Source organism: Gorilla gorilla, chromosome 4 (assembly GCF_029281585.2).
Source record: "Gorilla gorilla gorilla isolate KB3781 chromosome 4, NHGRI_mGorGor1-v2.1_pri, whole genome shotgun sequence".
NCBI classification, from domain to species: domain Eukaryota; kingdom Metazoa; phylum Chordata; class Mammalia; order Primates; family Hominidae; genus Gorilla; species Gorilla gorilla.
This window is the reverse complement of record NC_073228.2, coordinates 16788824-16810670: the sequence shown is the minus strand read 5'-3', so window position 1 is coordinate 16810670 and position 21847 is coordinate 16788824. Positions and strand designations below refer to the sequence as shown.

The window sequence follows — 21847 nt, the reverse complement described above, 5'->3', positions numbered from 1 at the left end:
GCAGATACTGTGTTTTTTGGTTTTTTTGAGATGGAGTCTCACTCTGTTGCCCAGGCTGGAGTGCAGTAGCACAATCTCAGTTCGCTGCAACCTCGGCCTCCTGAGTTCAAGCAATTCTCTGCCTGAGCCTCCCAACTAGCTGGGATTACAGGCATCCGGGATGTCTATGCTGCACTGAACTGTGATTACACCCCTGCACTCCAGGCTGGGTGGACAAAGCAAGATCCTGTCTCCAAAACAAACAAAAAAGTACTTTAAAGTATGGGCCAGGCACAGTGGCTCATTATTCCCAACACCTTGGGAGGCTGAGGTGGGAGTATTGCTCGAGTCCAGGAGTTCGAGGCTGCAGTAAGCTATAACTGCACCACTGCACTCCAGCCTGGGCAACACAGAAAATAAGATCCTGTCACTCCCCTCCCAGAAAATAAAAATTAAAGTATGTATTTTTTTAAAGACATAATGCTACCGAATACCTGACTACAATATAAACTTTTTTTTTTCCAAGACAGGGTCTTACCCCGTCAACATAGCTGGACTGCTGTGGCGCGATCACAGCTCATTGCAGCCTCGGCCTCCCCCCGAGCTCAGGCAATCTTCTCACCTCAGCCTTCAGAGTAGCTGGAACTACAGGCATGCACCACTGCACCTGGCTTTTATTTTTTGTAGAAACAGGGTCTCACTATATTGCCAGGGCTGAACATAACTTTTATATGCACTGAAAAACCAAAAAATTTGTGTGACTCGTTTTATTGAGATGACTTCTTTATTGTAGTGCTGCAGTCTGGGACCAAGCCCGTAGTCCCTGTGAGGTATGCCTCTATTTCCTACCATAACCAGCAGTAACTTTCAAGTCACCATTTAGATAATCAGAACTCTAACTCATCCTGTAGATGGATGCTTTGCTTCTTAGGGTACCAAAGAGACAGTGAGACTCTGTCTCAGAAAAAGAAAAAAAAAAAAAAGATAAAAACAAAAAACAACTTACATGTGGGAGACACCATGCTAGGCATCTCAAACACACATTGCCTGGGCACGGTGGCTCATTCCTGTAATCCCAGCACTTTGAGTGGCTGAGGCGGGTGGGTCACTTGAGGTCAGGAGTTTGAGACCAGCCTGGCCAACATAGTAAAACCCCATCTCTACTAAAATACAAAAAATTAGCCAGGTGGTAGTGGCCCACTCCTGTAATCCAAGCTACTCCAGAGGCTGAGGCACGAGAATCATTTGAGCCTGGGAGGCAAAGGTTGCAGGGAGCTGAGATCGTGCCACTACACTCCAGTCTGGGCAACAGAGTGAGACCCTGCCTCAAAAAAAATAAAAAAGATAAAACACACATTAATATTTTCATAGCAGTGTTAAAAAAACAAATTATCTCATTTAATCTTCATCATAAGGTGATTAACTTGTGAGGATGCCTGCCAGAGGTGGTTTTCAATTACATACTGCTTTGAAAACACAGTTCTGGGGGTAGGGTACAGCCTTTTGGTATTTTTTAAAAACTTGCCAGAGGATTCTAATTCAAAACCACAATCCAGAATTAATTCATCATATATGAAATCAGCATCTTCCTAACTCAAAAATAACCCTCATGGCCATGCATGGTGGCTAGGATTACAGGCGTGAGCCACTGCGCCCGGCCAAAATAAAGTTCTGTAGCTTGAATTTGAAACTTCATTTTCTAGGACACCACAAAATTCCAGTAAATATTACCTAAAGCAACAAGAGCAATATCCTTACCTGATCCCTTCACACCGAGGATTCTTGCAGGGAAACTTCCCATTGTTTCAAAATACAATTTTTTTGCCGGGCATGGTGGCTCACGCCTATAATCTCACCACTTTGGGAGGCTGAGGCAGGTGGATCATTTGAGGTCAGGAGTTTGAGACCAGCCTGGCCAACATGGTAAAACCCCATCTCTACCAAAAATATAAAAAATTAGCCAGGTGTGATGGCACATGCCTGTAATCCCATCTACTCGGGAGGCTGAGGCAGGAGAATCACTTGAACCCAGGAGGCGGAAGTTGCAGTGAGCTGAGATCATGCCACTGCACTCCAGCCCGGGTGACAGAACAAGACTCCATTAAAAAAAAAAAAAAAAAAAAAAAAAAGTAGGCAGGGCACAGTGGCTCACGCCTGTAATCCCAGCACTTTGGGAGGCCGAGGCAGGTGGATCACAAGGTCAGGAGATCAAGACCATCCTGGCTAACACAGTGAAACCCGGTCTCTACTAAAAAAGACAAAAAAATAGCCGGGCGTGGTGGTGCGTGCCTGTAGTCCCAGCTACTCGGGAGGCTGATGCAGAAGAATGGCGTGAACCCGGGAGGCATAGCTTGCAGTGAGTCAAGATTGCGCCACTGAACTCCAGCCTGAGCAACAGAGTGAGACTCCATCTCAAAAAAAAAAGTAAAATAAACAGGGCGCGGTGGCTCCCGCCTGTAATCCTAGCACTTTGGGAGGCCAAGGTAGGCACATCACCTGAGGTCAGGAGTTTGAGACCAGCCTGGCCAACACAGTGAAACCCCATCTCTACTACAAATGCAAAAAAATCAGCCAGGCATAGTGGTGGGCGCCTGTAATTCCAGCTACTTGGGAGGCTCTGTCTCCAAAACCAAACAAACAAACAAAAAAAACCCACAAATTTAAAAAAAACAAGCTGGTGGCACTGTACATATAGGAAAATTAGTCTAGTTGATTCAAGAGTAAAATTCATACATATACAAACATAAAGAAAAATCTACTGCATTCCTGTTGTCACTGGCAATGCTCATTTGCTATAGAAACAGGGAATGTAAAGAGTGTATCAAAACAAAGGTACAGCAGCCGGGCACGGTGGCTCAAGCCTGTAATCCCAGCACTTTGGGAGGCCGAGGCGGGCAGCTCATGAGGTCAGGAGATCGAGACCATCCTGGCTAACACGGTGAAACCCCATCTCTACTAAAAATACAAAAAATTAGCCGGGCATGGTGGTGGGTGCCTGTAGTCCCAGCTACTCGGGAGGCTGAGGCAGGAGAATGGCGTGAACTCGGGAGGCAGCTTGCAGTGAGCCGAGATCACGCTACTGCACTCCAGCCTGTGCAACAGAGCAAGACTCCGTCTCAAAAAAACAAAACAAAGGTACAGCAGATTAAGAGAAATAACACATACTACTACATGGTGACTTGATGGTAGATTATACTGGTAGGTTGACAATCAGTATGGACAAAAACAATCAACAAGCATTAGGATACTATCTCTAGTCCCAGTTTTATAGTTTTGTCACCGTCTATTTCACAACTTTTCTGGAACTTGGCTTTCTCATCTATAAAATGGCAGTGAGGCCGGGCGCGGTGGATCATGCCTGTAATCCCAGCACTTTGGAAGGCGAAGGCGGGTGGATGAACTGAGGTCAGGAGTTTGAGACCAGCCTGGCCAACATGGTGAAGCCCTGTCTCTACTAAATATACAAAAAAACTAGCCAGGCGTGGTGGTGGGTGACTGTAATCCCAGCTACTCAGTAGGCTCAATTAAACCTGGCGGAGGTTGCAGTGAACTAAGATCGCGCCACTGCACTCCAGCACTGAGCAACAAAGCCAGACACTGTCTCAAAACGAAAATAGCAATGAGATAATCTGTGATTATAAAACTGCCGTCTTTTTTTTTTTTTTTTGAGACAGAGTCTCGCTCTGTCCCCCAGGCTGGAGTGCAGTGGCGCCATCTCGGCTCACTGCAAGCTCCGCCTCCTGGGTTCACGCCATTCTCCTGCCTCAGCCTCCTGAGTAGCTGGGACTACAGGCGTCGGCCACCACGTCTGGCTAATTTTTTTGTACTTTTAGTACAGACGGGGTTTCACCATGTTAGCCAGGATGGTCTGGATCTCCTGACCTCATGATCCACCCGCCTCGGCCTCCCAAAGTGCTAGGATTACAGGCTTGAGCCACCGTGCCCAGCCTAAAACTGCCATCTTTCGTTAAATATTTGAATTTAAAAACTGTAGTGGTTGGCTGGGCGCGGTGGCTCACGCCTGTAATTCCAGCACTTTGGGGAGCCAAGGTGGGCGGATCATGAGGTCAGGAGATTGAGACCATCCTGGCTAACATGGTGAAATCCTGTCTCTACTAAAAATACAAAAAAATTAGCCGGGCATGGTGGCGGGCGCCTTTAGTCCCAGCTACTGGGGAGGCTGAGGCAGGAGAATGGCGTGAACCCGGGAGGTGGAGCTTGCCGTGAGCCAAGATTGCGCCACTGCACTCCAGCCTGGGCGACAGATCAAGACTCCGTCTGAAAACAAAAACTGTGGTGGTTGGGCATGGGGTCTAACACCTGAAACCCCAACACTTTGGGAGGCCAAGACAAGGGATTGAGGCCAGAAGTTCGAGACCAAACTGGTCAACATGGTGAGACCCCACCTCTAATTTAAAAATAATAAAAATTTGGCCAGGCACAGTGGCTCAAGCCTGTAATCCCAGCACTTTGGGAGGCCAAGGCAGGCAGATCACCTGAGGTCGGGAGGTGGAGACCAGCCTGACCAACACAGAGAAACCCCTTCTCTACTAAAAATACAGAATTAGCCAGGCATGGTGGTACATGCTTGTAATCCCAGCTTTTCCGGAGGCTGAGGCAGGAGAATCAGTTGAACCCGGGAGGCGGAGGTTGCAGTGAGCTGAGATCATGTCATTGGTCTCCAGTTGGGGCAACAAGAGCAAAACTCCATCTCAAAAATAAACATTTTTAAAAAATTAAAAAGGGGCTGGGCATAGTGGCTCACGCCTGTAAACCCAGCACATTGGGAGGCTAAGGCAGATAGATCACTTAAGATCAGGGGTTTGAGCCCAGCCTGGACAATATGGCGAAACACTCTCTATAAAAAATACAAAAATTAGCTGTGGTGGCATGCACCTGTGGTTCTAGCTACTCACGAGGCTGAGCAGGGAGGATCTCTTAAGACCTGGAGGTGGAGGTTGCAGTGAGCCGAGATCACACCATTGCGCCACTCCAGACTAGGCAACAGAGGCATAACCTCTTTCAAAAAGACCTAAGACGGGAGGCTGAGGCAGGAGAATGGCGTGAACCCGGGAGGCAGAGCTTGCAGTGAGCCAAGATTGTGCCACTGCACTACAGCCTGGGAGACGGAATGATGCTCCATCTCAAAAAACCACCACCAAAAGAAACCCTAAGAAACAAAAATTAAAATAATAAAGACTATAGTGACCTGTATATTTAAGGTTCTGAGGATGGATATATATAGATATTTTCTGTCCCTCAATATTCTTGAATAGGCCAGGCGTGGTGGCTCATGCCGTAATCCCTGCACTTTGGGAGGCTGAGGCGGGTGGATCACCTGAGGTCAGGAGTTCGAGACCAGCCTGGCGTACGTGATAAAACCCTGTCTCGACTAAAAATAGAAAAAAAATTAGCTGGGCGTGGTGGCATGCACCTATGACCCCCCAGCTACTCAGGAGGCTGAGGTTGCAGTGAGCTGAAATTGCACCACTACACTCCAGCCTGGGCAACAAGAGGAAAACTCCGTCTCAAAAAAATATCCTTGAATAAGGAACAAAAACTTTATTTTAGGTTAGGGAGTATTTACTTATTATAAGTGCAGGCTAGAATGGTTCAGTGTTTTATCAGCAACAAAGGCAAAATCAGAACTTTTTCCTTGCCACATGTGCTACCCTATACCCTACGCTCTGTGCCTCACTTAATATACAGAAAATACCTGGAAATCCACAATACTATGGCCCAATTTTTCTGCTAGTATACTTGCTTATTAACATGGGACCTAGAGAAACTTTTGGAACAAGGTGATATTTATAAAACTGTTATTCTTTGTTTGGCATCAGTATCAGTCTGTCAGAAACACCAAGTAGCTTTATTTCCTTCTTGAAATGTTACTTCTAAGCAGGCCTATTTATGTTTTTTCTAAGCCTCAATTTTCTATTTAATATTTCTCAGAATAAAGAAAACAGCTCATTTTAAACAAGAAGTTTATTTAAACAACAAGACGCTTGACTTGAAGGGAAAACTATCTAGGATTCTTTTTTGTTTTAGAGTAATTTATCCCTACTTAAAGACAGATTGCCCTACATGTAACAGCTACGTACAAAAAAGTTATAAAATTGTCCTTGGTTTTACAATGATAAATGAAAAACATTAAAATTCTCCAATTGAACAAGGTATGCAAGGATTTTTATGTTGTTGTTTTTTTTTTTTTTGTTAAAACAGTGAGAGCAAAATAACTTACTGGAATATAAAGGTAAGAGCTGAATGAGCATGCCACTAATGGAGAAAGGGGGTATTTTCACAGAATCAGTATTTTTCCCCATCCCATCTCCACTTGATGTCAATCAAAACATACCATTGGCTGTTTAGTTAAAAAAAAAAAAAAATGCAATATGCTTGTGCACATATACCAGTTACTTTATGTACAATAAAGGAATGGGGAAGGGGGAAATGAAAGAATAGAGAAAACTATACGGTAGTAGTCAGGATGTGGTGGAACCAAATTGCAGTTTTCTAATTGAGAATGTAATCTTGGTCTTTAAAGAACAGAGTTCTGGAGTAAAGAAGCAGGTTCCCTTTTCAGTAGACACCTCCCGTCTGCTGTTGGAACACATCAATTGTATCTTCATCCTCCATTTCCAACTAGCATAAAAGAAAAAACAAATGTAAAAGCACTGATTAAGTTCTGAAAATTTATGATTTTCGGGTTTAAGTATGCTGAAAACATGTACATGTTACACTAAATTCCAAGTTTCATTATTTTAGATGTCTCATAGCTTAATGTATCAACACACTTGGTTTAAGTAATTTTTCACTTGGCTTCCTTTTTTATGTCTATTAGATAAAACTTGTTGTGGTTTTTTTTTTTTTTTTTTTGAGACAGGATTTCTGTCACCCAGGCTGGAGTGCAGTGGCGTGATCTCAGCTCACTGCAACGTCCACCCCTCAGGTTCAAGCAATTCTCCTGCCTCAGTCTCCCAACTAGCTGAAATTACAGGCATCCGCCACCAAGCCCAGCTAATTTTTTTGTATTTTTAGTAGAGATGGGGTTTCGTCACGTTGGCCAGGCTGGTCTCAAACTCCTGAGCTCAAGTGATCTGCCTGCCTCGGCCTCCCAAAGTGTTGGGATTACAGGCGTGAGCCACTACGCCCAGCCAAAACTTAGTTTTTGAGTAAAAAGCAGAATATTAGCCAGGTGTGGTGGCTCATGCCTGTAATCCCAGTACTACTGGAGGCCAACATTGGAGGATTGCTTGAGCCCAAGAGACCTAGACCAGCCTGGGCAACATAGGGAGACAACATCTCTACAAAAAAAAAAGGAGAAAAAAAAAAAATTAGCCAGCCATGGTGACACATGTCCATACTCCCAGCTACTCAGGAAGCCGAGGTGGGAGGATCAATTGAGCCCATAAGATCAAGGCTGCAGTGAACTGAGACCACACCAGCTCACTCCAGCCTGAGTGACAAAGCAAAAGATCCTGTATCAAAAAAAGAGAAAAAAAGGCTGGGGCCACGCACAATGGCTCACTCCTGTAATCTGAACACTTTGGGAGGCTGAAGTGGGCGGATCACCTGAGGTCAGGAGTTCAAGACCAGCCTGGCCAACCTGGTGACACCCCATCCCTATTAAAAAAATTTTTTTTTTTTTTTTTTTTTTTGAGACGGAGTCTCGCTCTGTCGCCCAGGCTGGAGTCCAGTGGCAGGATCTCAGCTCACTGCAAGCTCCGCCTCCTGGGTTCACGTCATTCTCCTGACTCAGCCTCCCCAGTAGCTGGGACTACAGGTGCCCGCCACAATGCCCGGCTAATTTTTTGTATTTTTAGTAGAGACGGGGTTTCACCGTGTTAGCCAGGATAGTCTAGATCTCCTGACCTCATGATCTACCCTCCTCGGCCTCCCAAAATGCTGGTATTACAGGCATGAACCACTGCGCCCGGCCTAAAAATATTTTTTAAATTAGCCGGGCATGGTGGCATGTGCCCGTAATCCCAGCTATTCGGGAGGCTGAGGCAGGAGAATCACTTGAACCCAGGAAGCAGAGGTTGTGGTGAGCCAAGATTGTGCCACTGGACTCCAACATGGGTGACAGAGTGAGACTTGGTCTCAAAAAAAAAAAAAAAAAAAAAAAAAAAAGGAGGGGGGGGGCCGGGTGTGGCAGCTCACACCTGTAATCCCAACACTTTGGGAGGCCGAGGCAGGCAGATCACCTGAGGTCAGGAGTTCAAGACCAGCCTGGCCAAAATGGTGAAACCCAGTCTCTACTAAAAATACAAAAAACAAAACAAAAAAATTAGCTAGGCGTGGTGGCGCACACCTGCATGCCTGTAATCCCAGCTACTTGGGAGGCTGAGGCAGGAGAATCACTTGAACCCGGGAGGTGAAGGTTGCAGTGAGCCAAAATCGTGCCATTGCATGTGACAAGAAACTGTCTCAAAAAAAAATTAAATAAATGAAAGCTGAATATGTCTGTGTCAAGGGCCCACAGAAGGGTGATATGTTTAAAGAATCTCGCTGCACTGTTTAGCAAAGACTGAAAACAAATCTCAATAAAAACCCAAATTAGGCTGGGCGTCGGGGCTCACGCCTATAATCCCAACACTTTGGGAGGCCAAGGTGGGCGGATCACCAGGTCAACAGGTCAAACCCATCCTGGCCAACATGGTGAAACCCCGTTTCTACCAAAAATACAAAAATTAGCTGGGTGTGGTTGCGCACGCCTGTAGTCCCAGCTACTCAGAAGGCTGAGGCAGGAGAATCACTTGAACCTGTGAAGTGGAGGTTACAGTGAGCTGTGATTGCCCCACTGCACTCCAGCCTGGCAACAGAGCAAGACTCTGTCTCAAAAAACAAAAACAAAAAACACCAAAACAAAAAACCCACAGCGGGCGTGATGGCTCACAAGGTCAGTCATTCGAGACCAGCCTGGACAACACAGTGAAACCCCGTCTCTACTAAAAATACAAAAAATTAGCTGGGCATGGTGGCAGGTGCCTGTAATCCCAGCCACTCGGGAGGCTGAGGCAGGAGAATCACTTGAACCTGGGAGGTGGAGGTTATAGTGAGCTGAGATCACGCCACTGCACTCCAGCCTGGGTGACAGTGCGAGACTCCAGGTCTCAAAAAAAAAAAATAAATAAATAAACCCAAATTAATAAAACATAGTATGCTCAGATATTAAATACCATATAGCCGTTAAAAAATAAGATTTTCATGTACAGAAATGAAAATATCTTTAAGATACAGTAGATACAGTGTTAGGCTAAAAACACAATTTTAAAACTAAGCAGCAGCCAACTCTGGGTGCACTGACTACATAAGTTAGCCATGCTCTGTAAGGGGCAGTTAAAAAAAAAAAAAGTACACCCCAAGGAGCAAAGCAGCTTATTGTATGACTACATTTGTGTTTTTCTATTTTTTCTTGCGACGGAGTTTCGCTGTTGTTGCCCAAGGTGGAGCGCAATGGCGCGATCTTGGCTCACTGCAACCTCTGCCTCCCGGGTCAAGCAATTCTCCTGCCTCAGCCTCCCAAGTAGCTGGGATTACAGGCATGCGCCAGCATGCCCAGCTAATTTTGTATTGACTCCGTCAATACAGAAAATAAATAAAATAAAAACAACATAAACAAATAAAATAAAAACAAAATTAGCCAGGCATCGTGGTGGGTGCCTGTAATCCCAGCTACTTGGGAAGCTGACGCAGGAGAATCGCTTGAACCCAGGAAGCGGAGGTTGCAGTGAACTGCGATCACGCCACTGCACTCCAGTCTGGGAGACAGAGCAAAACTCCGTCTCGAAAAATAAAAAAATTTAAAAAAGCTGGGGAGGCAGGAGGCCTGCTAAGATGTTTTAATTTATCACAATCCTGCTATCTAACAAATATTGGGAGAATAATTCTAAAACGAATCAATTCCAAATTCTTCAAAATGAAATAAAATGAATTGCAAATTCAACCTGAAGATTTTAAAATGCCTCAAGGTCACGGATCCAAACAAATAACTCCTTGTTTAATATTTGTAACTACTAGAGAAGATAATCCCGTTTTAGTGGTGGGTAAGGAGGGCTTAAAGACAGGAAATACATTCTAATAACTAAGAGTATAGCACAATGGATACTTTTTACTACTTCTTTTAAAACCAAACAAGCCTGTCATCTATCTACTAAAACAAAATTATCCAAATGTGAAGTTTTACAGTGAAACTAAATGCCTTTAAAATATGAGGTTCCTGTACCAGCCTCATTTATCAATAGAATTTAGCTCCTCCTTGTGGCTACATACCATAATTGCGCCTTTTTTTTTTTTTTTTGACAGGGTTTCACTCTTTCACCCAAGCTAGAGAGAAGTGGCATGACCTCCGCACTCACTGCAACCTCGACTGTCTGACACCTTTCCCCCGCCCAGATTCTCCTGGCTCAACCTCCCAAGTAGCTGGGATGGGATTACAGGTGAGCACCACCATGCCTGGCTAATTTCTGTATTTTTAGTAGAGACGGGGTAGTTTTGCCATGTTGGCCAGGCTGGTCTTGAACTGCTGACCTCAGGTGATCAACCTGCCTCGGCCTCCCAAAGTGCTAGGATTACAGTCGTTAGCTACTGTACCCAGACTTTTTTTTTTTTTTTTTTTTTTTTGAGACAGGGGCTGTTACCCAGGCTGGAGTGCAGTGGCACTATCTCTGCTGACTTTAATCTCCGCCTCTCGGGTTCAGGTGATTCTCCCACCTCAGCCTCCTGAGTAGCTGGGACTACAGGTGTGCACCATCATGCCTGGCTAATTTTTTTTTTTTTTTTTGAGTTTCGCTTGTTACCCATGCTCAAGTGCAATGGCGTGATCTCCGGCTCATTGCAACCTCTGCCTCCTGGGTTCAAGCAATTCTCCTGCCTCAGCCTCCCGAGCAGCTGGGATTACAGGCCACCACACCCAGCTAATTTTGTATTTTTAGTAGAGACGGGGTTTCTCCATGTTGGTCGGAGTGGTCTCAAACTCCCAACCTCAGGTGATCCGCCCACCTCGGCCTCCCAAAGTGCTGGGATCACAGGCATGAGCCACTGCGCCCGGCGATGCCTGGCTAATTTTTGTATTTTTTGGCAGACACGGGGTTTCACCATATTGTCCAGGCTGGTCTCAAATTCCTGACCTCAAGCAATCTGCCTGCCTCAGCCTCCCAAAGTGCTAGGATGACAGGTGTGAGCAAGTACACCTGGCCCGTAATTCCTTTTGAGAGACTGTCACCAGTTGAAATGTCTTCAAAATATTCTTCTTTTCAGTACAACTCAGGGGCTTTTCCAATTTTCAAAGATTATCAACAAAACTACAATCTGGATGTGCTGCTTCATGCCACATTTATCACTTTCTAGTTTTTACTGGGTGATAAAGTTGAAATTCAAAGGTACATGGGATCCAATTTAAATTTCTACTATCACAACATTGTAAAATATGTTTCAGAAACTGTAAGTCTTCTATTTTTGAGACAGAGTTTTGCTCTATCGCCCAGGCTGGAGTGCAGTAGTATGATCATAACTCACTGTGGCCTTAAACTCCTGGACTCAAGCACCCCTCCCACTAAACCTCCCAAGAAGCTGGGACTACAGACACATGCTACCATGCCCAGCTCTTTTTCTTTCCTGTAGAGACCAGGTCTTGCTATATTGCCCAGACTGGTCTTAAACTCCTGGCCTCAAGCAACCCTCCTGCCTGTGTCAGTTTCCTAAAGTGATAGGACTACAGGCGTGAGCCACCAAGTCAGGACAAGACTGGAAGTCATTTTTTTTTTTTTTGAGAGAGGGCCTCACTTTGTCACCCAGGCTGGTGTGCAGTGGTACCATCTTGGTTGACGGCAGCCTCCACTTCCTGGGCTCAAGCAATCCTTCCACCTCACCCTAAGTAGTAGCTGGTACTACAGGCACGTACCACTACTCCCTGGCTAATTTTTGTATTTTTTTGTAAAGAGAGGGTTTTGCCATGTTGCCCAGGCTGGTCTTGAAATCCTGGACTCAAGTGCTCCGCCCACCTTGGCGTCACAGTGCTGGCATTACAAGCACTTTGTAATCTTGAAAATGGCTCTCATGAGCCACCCTGCTAGGCCAAAACTGGAAGTATTTAATGAAACTTTGAAAGGGTAAAAAGAAACAAAGAGCTTCTGCCACAGAAGACAATCCAGCTGATCCTACAGAAAGTGACAGAACAAAATGAAGTGGTACGTAAAGAGTTAAAGGATCAGAGAGCATCACGTTTTGTAGTAAGGGTTTGGAAAATCTCCTATTATCAGCGCTCTCCCTGTCAAACAAAGCTATGGGACGTGGCAATTAGGGCTATTAGTTCCTTTTTGTTCATGAAGACACGTAAAAGAGAATTTCAATTCAGCATGTAGAACTAAAATGGTGAGGATTTGGCTAGGTGCAGTGGCTCACACCTGTCAATCCCAACACTTTGGGAGGCCAAGGCGGGCGGATTACTTGTGGTCAGCAGTTCAAGACCAGCCTGGCCAACATGGTGAAACCCCACCTCTACCAAAAATACAAAAATTAGCCAGGCATGGTGGTGCATGCCTATAATCCCAGCTACTCTGGGAGGCTGAGGCAGGAGAATTGCTTAAGCATGGCAGGCGAGGGCTGCAGTGACCCAAGATCGTGCCACTGTACTCAAGCCTGGGTGATGGAGTGAGATTCCGTCACAAAAAACAAACACAAACCACTGGTGGGGTTGGGCACATTGATTTGTGCCTATAATCCCATCACTTTGGGAGGCCAAGGCTGCAGTGAGCTATAATGAGGACACTACACTTCAACCCAGGCAACAGAGAGGCCCTGTCCCTAAAAAAATAATTAAAATGAAAATTAAAAATAAATGAATAAAAACCATTGGCATTTCCTGAGCCTATTCCTATTTTCCTTTCTGTTCCCAAAGCTCTGAACTCTATAAGAACTTATACTCCAGTGTCTAAACGTTCACATTCATAAACACAGCTGTTCAAAAAATTACAAATGGTAATTTTTCTAATTAGGAGAGATTTTTTACCTGTGCAGGTGTGTCTGTTTCATTGATTGGTTGCCCGTCGAATCGGAATCTGATCTGCCTCATTGACAATCCCTGAACGAGAATTTAAAAGCAATAAACAGCATTAAGAGAAACAGAATTCTATTTACATAAAAGTACATGCATATTTAACCATGAATACATTAAAGAAATACCTAAATAAACAATTGCCAACATGTTAACATACCCTATAGGTAAAAAGATTTGGGGTGATTTTCTTTTTTTTGAGACAGTTTTGATCTGTTGTCAAGGCTGAAGTGCAGTGGCATGATCTCAGCTCAAGGCAACCTACACCTCCTGGTTCAAGCGATTCTTCTGCCTTAGCCTCCCAAGAGTAGCTGGGACTACGGTCCCCTGCCACAACAACCGGCTAATTTTTGTAGTTTTAGTAGAGACTGGGTTTCATCATGTTGGCCAGGCTGGTCTCGAACTCCTAACCTCAGGTGCTCCGTCCGCCTCAGCCTCCCAAAGTGCTGGGATTACAGGAGTGAGCCATGGTGCCCAGCCTCTCATTTTCAGTCAACAGTAAGATGTAGTATTTTTTTTCTTTTTTTTTTTTTGAGACAGAGTCTTGCTCCGTCACTCACGCTGGAGGGCAGTGTCGCGATCTCAGCTCACTGCAACCTCCACCTTTTGGGTTCAAGCAATTTTCCTGCCTCAGCCTCCTGATTAGCTGGGACTAGGCAGGCGCCACCACACCTGGCTAATTTTTGTATTTTTTAGTAGAAACAGGGTTTCGCCATGTTGGCCAGGCTGGTCTCGAACTCCTGACCTCAGATGATCTGACCACCTCAGCCTCCCAAAGTGCTGGGATTACAGGCATAAGACACTGTGCCCGGCCTGTTTGTCGTTGTTGTTTTTGTTTGTTTGTTAAGACAGAGTTTTGCTATGTCACCCAGGCTGGAGTGCAGTGGTGTGATCTTGGCTCACTGCAACCTCCGCCTCCTGGGTTCGAGTGATTCTCCTGCCTCAGCCTCCCGAGTAGCTGGGATTACAGGCGCTTGCCATCATGCCCAGTTAATTTTTGTGTTTTTAGCAGAGACAGGGTTTCACCATGTTGGCCAGACTGATCTCGAACTCCTGACCTCAAGTGATCCACTCACCTCAGCCTCCCAAAACGCTGGGATTACAGGTGTGAGCCACTGCACCCAGCCAGTAAGTCATTCTTTTAAAAAGCTTTACTGCTTTTCAGACACAGCTACTATGTTAAACAGAACATACCTTGAGACAAATATGCATTTAAATGAGTTAGATAAGGAAATGAAATTTTTTTTTTTTAAATGGAGTCTCACTCTGTCGCCCAGGCTGGAGTGAATGGCACGATCTCAGCTCAACACAACCTCCACCACCGGAGTTCAAGTGACTTTCCTGCCTCAGCCTCCTGAGTAGCTGGGACTACAGGCTCATGCCACTATGCTGGGCTAATTTTTTGTATTTTAGTAGAGATGGGGTTTCACCGTGTTAGCCAGGATGGTCTCAATTTCCTGACCTCGTGATCCGCCTGGCCGGCCACTAACAGGAAATTTAAAGGAAAAAAAATGCCCATTTAAAGACTCCAGTCTGAGCTCGGGGGCTCACGCTGTAATTCCAACACTTTAGGAGACCAAGGCAGATCATCTGAGCTCTGGAGTTCAAGACCAGCCTGGCCAATATGGTGAAACCCCGCCTCTACTGAAAATACAAAAATTAGCCGGGTGTGGTGGCATCCGCCTGTAATCCCAGCTATTCGGGAGGCTGAGGCAGGAGGATCGCTTGAACCTGGGAGGCGGAGTTTGCAGTGAGCCGAGATCGTGCCCTAGCACTCCAGCCTGGGTGACAGACCAGATTCAATCTCAAAAACAACAACAACAACAAAACCGACCCAAAATGCCCCAACCTACACCCTTGAACTTCCTGGAATAGCTTTAAAAAAGCACTGCTTTTTAATTTCCTTTAATACTTACCCAAATCTATAATTACTTACCGTCTTACTAAAAAACACACTTCAGGAGATATAGGAACCTAGACTGTTTTAGTTACACAGTCTATCCCTTGCACATAGTAGGTGCTGCTCAGTAAGTATCAGTGGCATAAAAGGGATGAAAACCAGTACATAACCATCATCTACTTAAAAACGAAGGCCAAGTATTGTGGCTCACGCCTGTAATCCTAGCACCTTGGGAGACTGAGGTGGAAGATCACCTGAGGTCAGGAGTTCGAGACCAGCCTGTCCAACATGGTGAAACCCCGTCTCTACTAAAAATACAAAAATTGGCTGAGCACAATGGCACACGCCTGTAGTCCCAGCTACTCCAGCCGGAGGTTGAGGGGGGAAAATTGCATGGACCCGGGATGTGGAGGTTGCAATGAGCCGAGATCATGCCATTGCAAGAGCGAGACTCTTTTCTCAAAAAAAAAAAAAAAAAAAAAGAAAAAATTAAATAAATAAAAAAAAATACAAAAAATTAGCCAGGCTAGGTGGCAGGTGCTGTAATCCCAGTTATTCAAGAGGCTGAGCCAGGAGAATTGCTTGAACCCAGGAGCAGAGGTTGCAGTGACCTGAGATCATGCCACTGCACTCCAGCCTGGGCAACAGAGCAAGACTCCATCTCAAAAAAAAGAAATTAAAAAATTTGCATGGTGGCCAGGTGCAGTGGCTCACGCCTATAATCCCACCATTTTGGAAGGCCAAGGCAGGTGGATCACCTGAGGTCAGGAGTTTGAGAGCAGCCAACCTAATCAACATGGTGAAGCCCCGTCTCTACTAAAAATACAAAATTAGCCAGGCGTGGTGGTGCATGCCTGTAATCCCAGCTACTTGTGAGGCTGAGGCAGGAGAATCACTGGAACCTGGGAGGCGGAGGTTCCAGTAAGCCTAGATTGCGCCATTGCATTCAGCTTCAGCAACAAGAGGGAAACTCCATCTTAAAAAAAAAAAAAAAAAAAAAGTAAGAAAGAAAAGAAAAGCCAGGTGTAGTGCTTCATGCCTGTAATCCCAGCACTTTGGGAGGCCGAGGTGGCGAGGCGGGTGGGTCACCTGAGCTCAGGAGTTCAAGACCAGCCTGGCCAACATGGTAAAACCCCGTTTCTACGAAAAATACAAAAATTAGCCGAGCACGGTGGTAGGTGCCTATAAACCCACCTACTCAGGAGGCTGAGGCAGGAGAATTGCTTGAACCCGGGAGGTGGAGGTTGCAGTGAGCCGAGATTATGTCACTACACTCCAGTCTGACCAACAGAGCGAGACTCCGTCTCAAAAAAAAAAAAAAAAAAAAAAAAAAAGAATCGCCTCGCCCAGTGGCACAAGCCTATAGTCCCAACTACCTGGGAGCCTGAGGTGGGAGGATTGCTTGAGCCTGGGAGGCAGAGGATGCAGTGAGCCATGATCATAATCCTGCCACTGCACTTCAGCATGGGCAACAGGGCAAAAGCCTGTCTCAAAAAAAAAAAAAAAAAAAAAAAAGGCAAAATTTTGCAATTGCAGAAAAGTTAAATAAGATATGCATAAGAATAGTGTTCAAGGCCAGGCACCGGTGGCTCACACCTGTAATCCCAGCACTTTGGGAGGCCGAAGCAGGCGGAACCCAGGAGGCAGAGGTTGCAGTGAGCCAAGATGGTGCCACTGCACTCCAGCCTGGGCAACAGTGCGAGACTCTCAAAAAAAAAAGAAAAGAATACTGTTCAAAACCACCAAACTGAAGCATGATTCTGTTTGTTTGTGGTTTTGAGACAGGGTCTCATTCTGTCACCCACACTGGAGTGCAGCGATGAGATCATGGCTCACTGCAGCCTAGACCTGCCAAGCTCAAGCAATCCTCCCACCTCTGTCACTGAAATAGCCTGGACTACAGGTATGTGCCACCACAACCACCTAATTTTTTTTAAGAGATGAGGTCTGGGCCAGGTGCAGTGGCTCATGCCTGTAATCCCAGCACTTTGGGAGGCTGAGGCGGGTGGTTCACGAGGTCCTGTAATCCCAGTGACCTGGGAGGCTGAAGCAGGAGAATCGCTTAGAACTGGAAGGCGGAGGATGCAGTGAGCCGAGCTTGCGCCACTGCACTCTAGCCTGGGCAATAAGAGCAAAACTCCATCTCAAAACAAAACAAAAAAAACAGATGAGGTCTTACTATGTTGTCCAGACTGGTCTTCCAGCCTTGGCCTCCCAAAGTGCTGGATTACCACGCCCAGCCTATGATTTTCTATTTTGTATGCAGTTTTGCTAAAGAAGTTCTCCAAAAGGATTACCTTTTAAAATTCCCCTGTATCCTGAAGGGGCACTAGTGTTCAAATATAGAAGATGCCAGTGTATAAATTATTTAACACAATTCATAAGTTCATGTAGGGTGATTTCAGCAAAATTCTTCAAATAAGAGTATATGGTATCTTGCTGGGCACAGTGGCTCACGCCTGTAATCCCAGCACTTTGGGAGGATGAGGCAGGTGGATCACCTGAGGTCAGGAGTTCAAGACCAGTCTGACCAATATGGTGAAACCCCATCTTGCTGACAATACAAAAATTAGCCGGGCGTGGTGGCGTGCGCCCGTAGTCCCACCTACTCGGGAGACTGAGACAGGAGAATCGCTTGGTCTCGGGAGGCAGAGGTTGCAGTGAGTCGAGACTGCACTACTGCACTCCATCCTGGACAACAGAGCAAGACTCTGTCTCAAAAAAAAAAAAAAAAAAAAAAAGGTATCTTTATAAGGAACTACATACAAGAAGATTTACATATGAAGAATTATGAGCACAGTATTTTCTTATTACATTGTAAATACACTAGGCATAAAAATACTTCAAACATTCTAAAGTTTCTTTTTTTTTTCCTTTGAAATGCTCTTGCTCTGTCACCCAAGCTAGAGTGCAGTGGTGTGATCTTGGCTCACTGCAGCCTCCACCTCCCAGGTTCAAGGGATTCTCAGCCTCAGCCTCTGGAGTAGGTGGGATTATGGGTGTGCAACACCACGCCCAGCTAATTTGTTTTGATTTTTAGTAGAAATGGGATTTTGCCATGGTGGCCAGGCTGATGTCAACTGCCACCTGCCTCAGTCTCCCAAAGTGCTGGGATTACAGATATGAGCCACTGCATCAGGCCTAAAGGAAGTTTTTATCTTCACTGATCTTTCAAGTATAAACTCAAACTCAATTTCCCAACTTACATAGGTTTAAACCTTATTCTATTTTGAGCCTATTTAGAACAATCTGAAGGGGCCAGGCACAGTGGCCCATGCCTGTAATCCCAGCACTTTGAGAGGCCAAGGTGGGTGGATCACTTGAGGTCAGGAGTTGAGGTCAGGTCTACTAAAAATACAAAATTAGCCGGGAGTGGTGGCGCAGGCCTGAAATCCCAGCTACTCAGGAGGCTGAGGCATAAGAATACCTCAACTCAGGAGGCAGAGGTTGCAAGTGAGCCAAGATTGCACCACTGCACTCCAGCCTGGGCAACAGAGCAAGACTCCATCAAAAACAAAAACAAAAATAAAACACAATTTACAAGATAGATAAGTTCTAGCTTAAAAGAAATAGAGTGAGACTCCCATCTAAAAAAAAAAAAAAAAAGACTTCTTGGTTTGGCGAGGTGGCTCATGCTTGTAATCCCAGCACTTTGGAAGGCCGAGGCGGGCGGATCACCTGAGGTCAGGAGTTTGGAACCAGCCTAGCCAATATGGTGAAACCCCATCTCTACTAAAAATACAAAAAAAAATTGGCCAGGCCTGGTAGTGGGCACCTGTAATCCCAGATACTCGGGAGACTGAGGCAGGAAAATCGCTTCAAGTGGAGGTTGCAGTGAGCTGAGCTCAGGCCACTGTACTTCAGCTTGGGCAACAAGAATGAAACTCCATCTCAAAAAAATAAAATAAAATAATAAAAGACTGATAAGTAATTTTACCAAGTTCACTCTTATTTTCTTATAAACATAAAATTACATTTCCTTGGTAAAAAAAAATTATTGTAAATATAATTTGATGGATTTCTGGCACAGGACTGGAACCACATATAATACTAACCAAATCATCCTAAGGGTTTTCACGAGCTATCAATATACCAAATGCACGATAAAACTGACGTGCCAAGTGCATATTCATCCCATCAAAAAGTCATTGTAATATGCTAGTCTAGTTTTTGTTCCCATGAAAATAAGATTTTTAAAAATAGTTTTATTCAGTGGAAGTACACATATGAATTCCTCACCTGTCGTTCACAATAGGCTTTCATTAGTTTACTAAGTGGTGTATGCCTCTTAATCTTAAACTGCACCACAGAACCATCCTGCCCCGCCACCTTCAAATTAATATGATCGTTGTTCTCAGTCTTGACTCCTTCCTGTTAAAAGAAAAATAAAAGTATAATTTGGGAAATGTGATCAACGAACACGTTTTATAAAGCAGCAGCAGCCCTAGTTGCTTCAAAAATCAACAGGTTTCTCATACTGTATGCTCAAACGGCATACGGCTGTTTTCAGCTGCTGAAATCAATGTGAAAGAGGAGAAATCCTGCAGTAACAGTATTAGATAGCTGTCAGATACGGAAAAGCCTACATGCAATACTATCAGTAGCAACGATATGTTTAAAGTTGGGTCCTATTCAGTGTATCGCAACGTTCTCTTGAAGCTAAACTTTCTAAAATGACATATATCACTCCCAAAATACTTTACCCCCCAAAAAAGTTAAAAATAGAGTCCCTTCTCTTTTCTAAGCACTTTAAGTACAACTGCAAGAAACAAAACAATAAATCTACAGCCTGCCATTCAAAACTCATTACCGTTGTCATTAAAAAGTTACCAAACTCAGTTTAATAACCTACATCCAATCTCCATTAAAGGAAACACACAAACAAAAAAAACAATCGAAGAATATCCCGATTCCCTCCGGAACAGCGGTAATACTCAGGACCACAGTTAACGTTCTCCTCTATTAGCAGCTTCATTTTTATTTTCGGTTAAGAGCACTTATTCTCCCCTCCCCCCCTTTGTTGTCATGGGTCAAATACAGTTTTATCCTGATTTGTTTCTTGTAGATTTCGACCCAACCTAAAGTTGTCCAAAATCGAGTGCAGAAGCAATTCTGTAGCCCTAAAACGCTCCAGAAAGTAAAGGCGCGGGAGGCGGGGGGTGTCACCAAACTAAAAGCAGCAAGTCCCGTGTGCCCCGATGATGGGTGTCCCCAAGTCCTCCCAGGAAGTCTCCGGGTGCCTCAAAAGCCGCGTTCAAAAGTTAAGCCGCACAAAGTCTCTCTGCTCGTACCTGTGCCTCCAACTTCATGAAACCACATGGTGTTCGCGGATTAGGGGTTCGTTGGCACCCAGGGAAAAGCCGCTGCCCCTCCCCCTTCGGGCCCCTGAGGCCATTAAAGTGGGAAATACTCCACGGGAATCCCCCTACCCCCAGGCCCAGGACGGCGGCCCGCGGGCATCCAGGTTCCTGCACATCAGCAGCCCATTGATTCGCCCCGAACCCTCGCCCCGCCGCCGCGGCCCTAGGCAGGGGTCCCCAAATGCCCGCGGTTCCTACCCGAGAGGTGAAGCCCGAGCACAGAGGACTCCCCGCCGCCTCGGAGACTGCAACACCCGACACGGGGTCGACGGAGGGTGGAGACCCCGCGCGCCCTAACGCCCCTCCTCACGCGCGCCGGCCGGCTGGGCCAAGAATCCCCGTTCGGGGCTGGTGGGTCCGCGGGCGTCCGCTTTCTGCCCGCCCAACTCGCGCCCGGCGCGCACTCGGAGGCCGCCGGGGGCGGGAGAGAGCGGCAGGGCCTCCTTCGGCGCGGGAGGGAGGAAAAGAGGGAGGGAGGAAAATGGCGCGGAGCGCCCGGGCCTGAGCCGCGGCCGGCCCCGTGGGGGGCCCGGGAAAGCGCTGGGAGCCAGCGGCGGGCTCTGGCCGGACCCCGGCCCGCGCCATGACCCCCACCGCGCGGCGAGGCGAAGGGGCCGGCGGCGAGCTCACCTTGGGCTTTTCGTCGGCCATGGCGAGCGCCGGAGTCTCCTCAGCTGCCGCTTCACAAAAGAGGTACCAGGTCCGCACCAAACGAGCACACAAGCAGCACCAGGAGCGGCAGAAGAAGGAGGCGGCAGCGGTGGACGAGGGGAGAGGGTGCGCGCACGTCGTGCGCTCCCTCCCCCCACCCTGCGTGCGCGAGCACGAGCAGCCGAGGCCTCCCATTGGCTGGCGCCTCGCGGGAGCGCGCAACGCTTACATAACCACCCCCACCCCCCGCCCCGCGCCACCGCGTCCTGGGCCAGGCGCCCGCCCGGCCGGCGGGAAGAGGCGCGGACACGCGCACCCGGCCCGCCGCGGGGGCGCGCCTGGCTCTGGGCGGGGCTGTATTGTCCTCCTTCGTGGTGGAGCATAATCAAAATGGCTTCCAGCTGGTCCTCGGTGGGAACGATGAGGCTCGAGGCTTTAGACGTAAGCCATAGGCCAGGGAAGGCAGACTGACTAGAGGAGGAAGGGGATTCCTAAATCAAAGCCCCAACATGAGGTTCTGGAAAAATCTCTCTCATTCAGTGGACCAGCAGCCCTCCCATGGTTACTTCCTCTCAGTCAGTCTCAACCTGCTTCCCACCGGACTCTTGCCTAAAATGCAGTGTCTTCTTCTTCTTTTTTTTTTTTTTTTGAGACGGAGTCTCGCTCAGTCGCCCAGGCTGGAGTGCAGTGGCACGATCTCGGCTCACAGCAACCTCTGCCTCCCGGGTTCAAGCGATTCTCCTGCCTCAGCCTCCCGAGTAGCTGGGACTACAGGTGCCCGCCACAACGCCCGGCTAATTTTTCGTATTTTTCGTAGAGACGGGGTTTCACCGTGTTAGCCAGGATGGTCTCGATCTCCTGACCTTGTGATCCGCCTGCCTCGGCCTCCCAAAGTGCTGG

At 46.6% G+C, this 21847-nt stretch overlaps 1 protein-coding gene across 1 annotated transcript; it reads right to left on the bottom strand.

Annotated features, from left to right (window-relative positions):
- Positions 1-5946: 5946 nt before the first annotated feature.
- SUMO2 (small ubiquitin like modifier 2) lies at positions 5947-21230 on the bottom strand. The gene is made up of 4 exons (XM_004040976.5): positions 20927-21230; positions 19176-19307; positions 12992-13063; positions 5947-6621 (listed from the first exon to the last, which is right to left on the bottom strand). The coding sequence occupies exons 1-4, from the start codon at positions 21140-21142 to the stop codon at positions 6559-6561; spliced, it is 483 nt and encodes a 160-aa protein (XP_004041024.2). The 5' UTR covers positions 21143-21230; the 3' UTR covers positions 5947-6558.
- Positions 21231-21847: the final 617 nt, after the last annotated feature.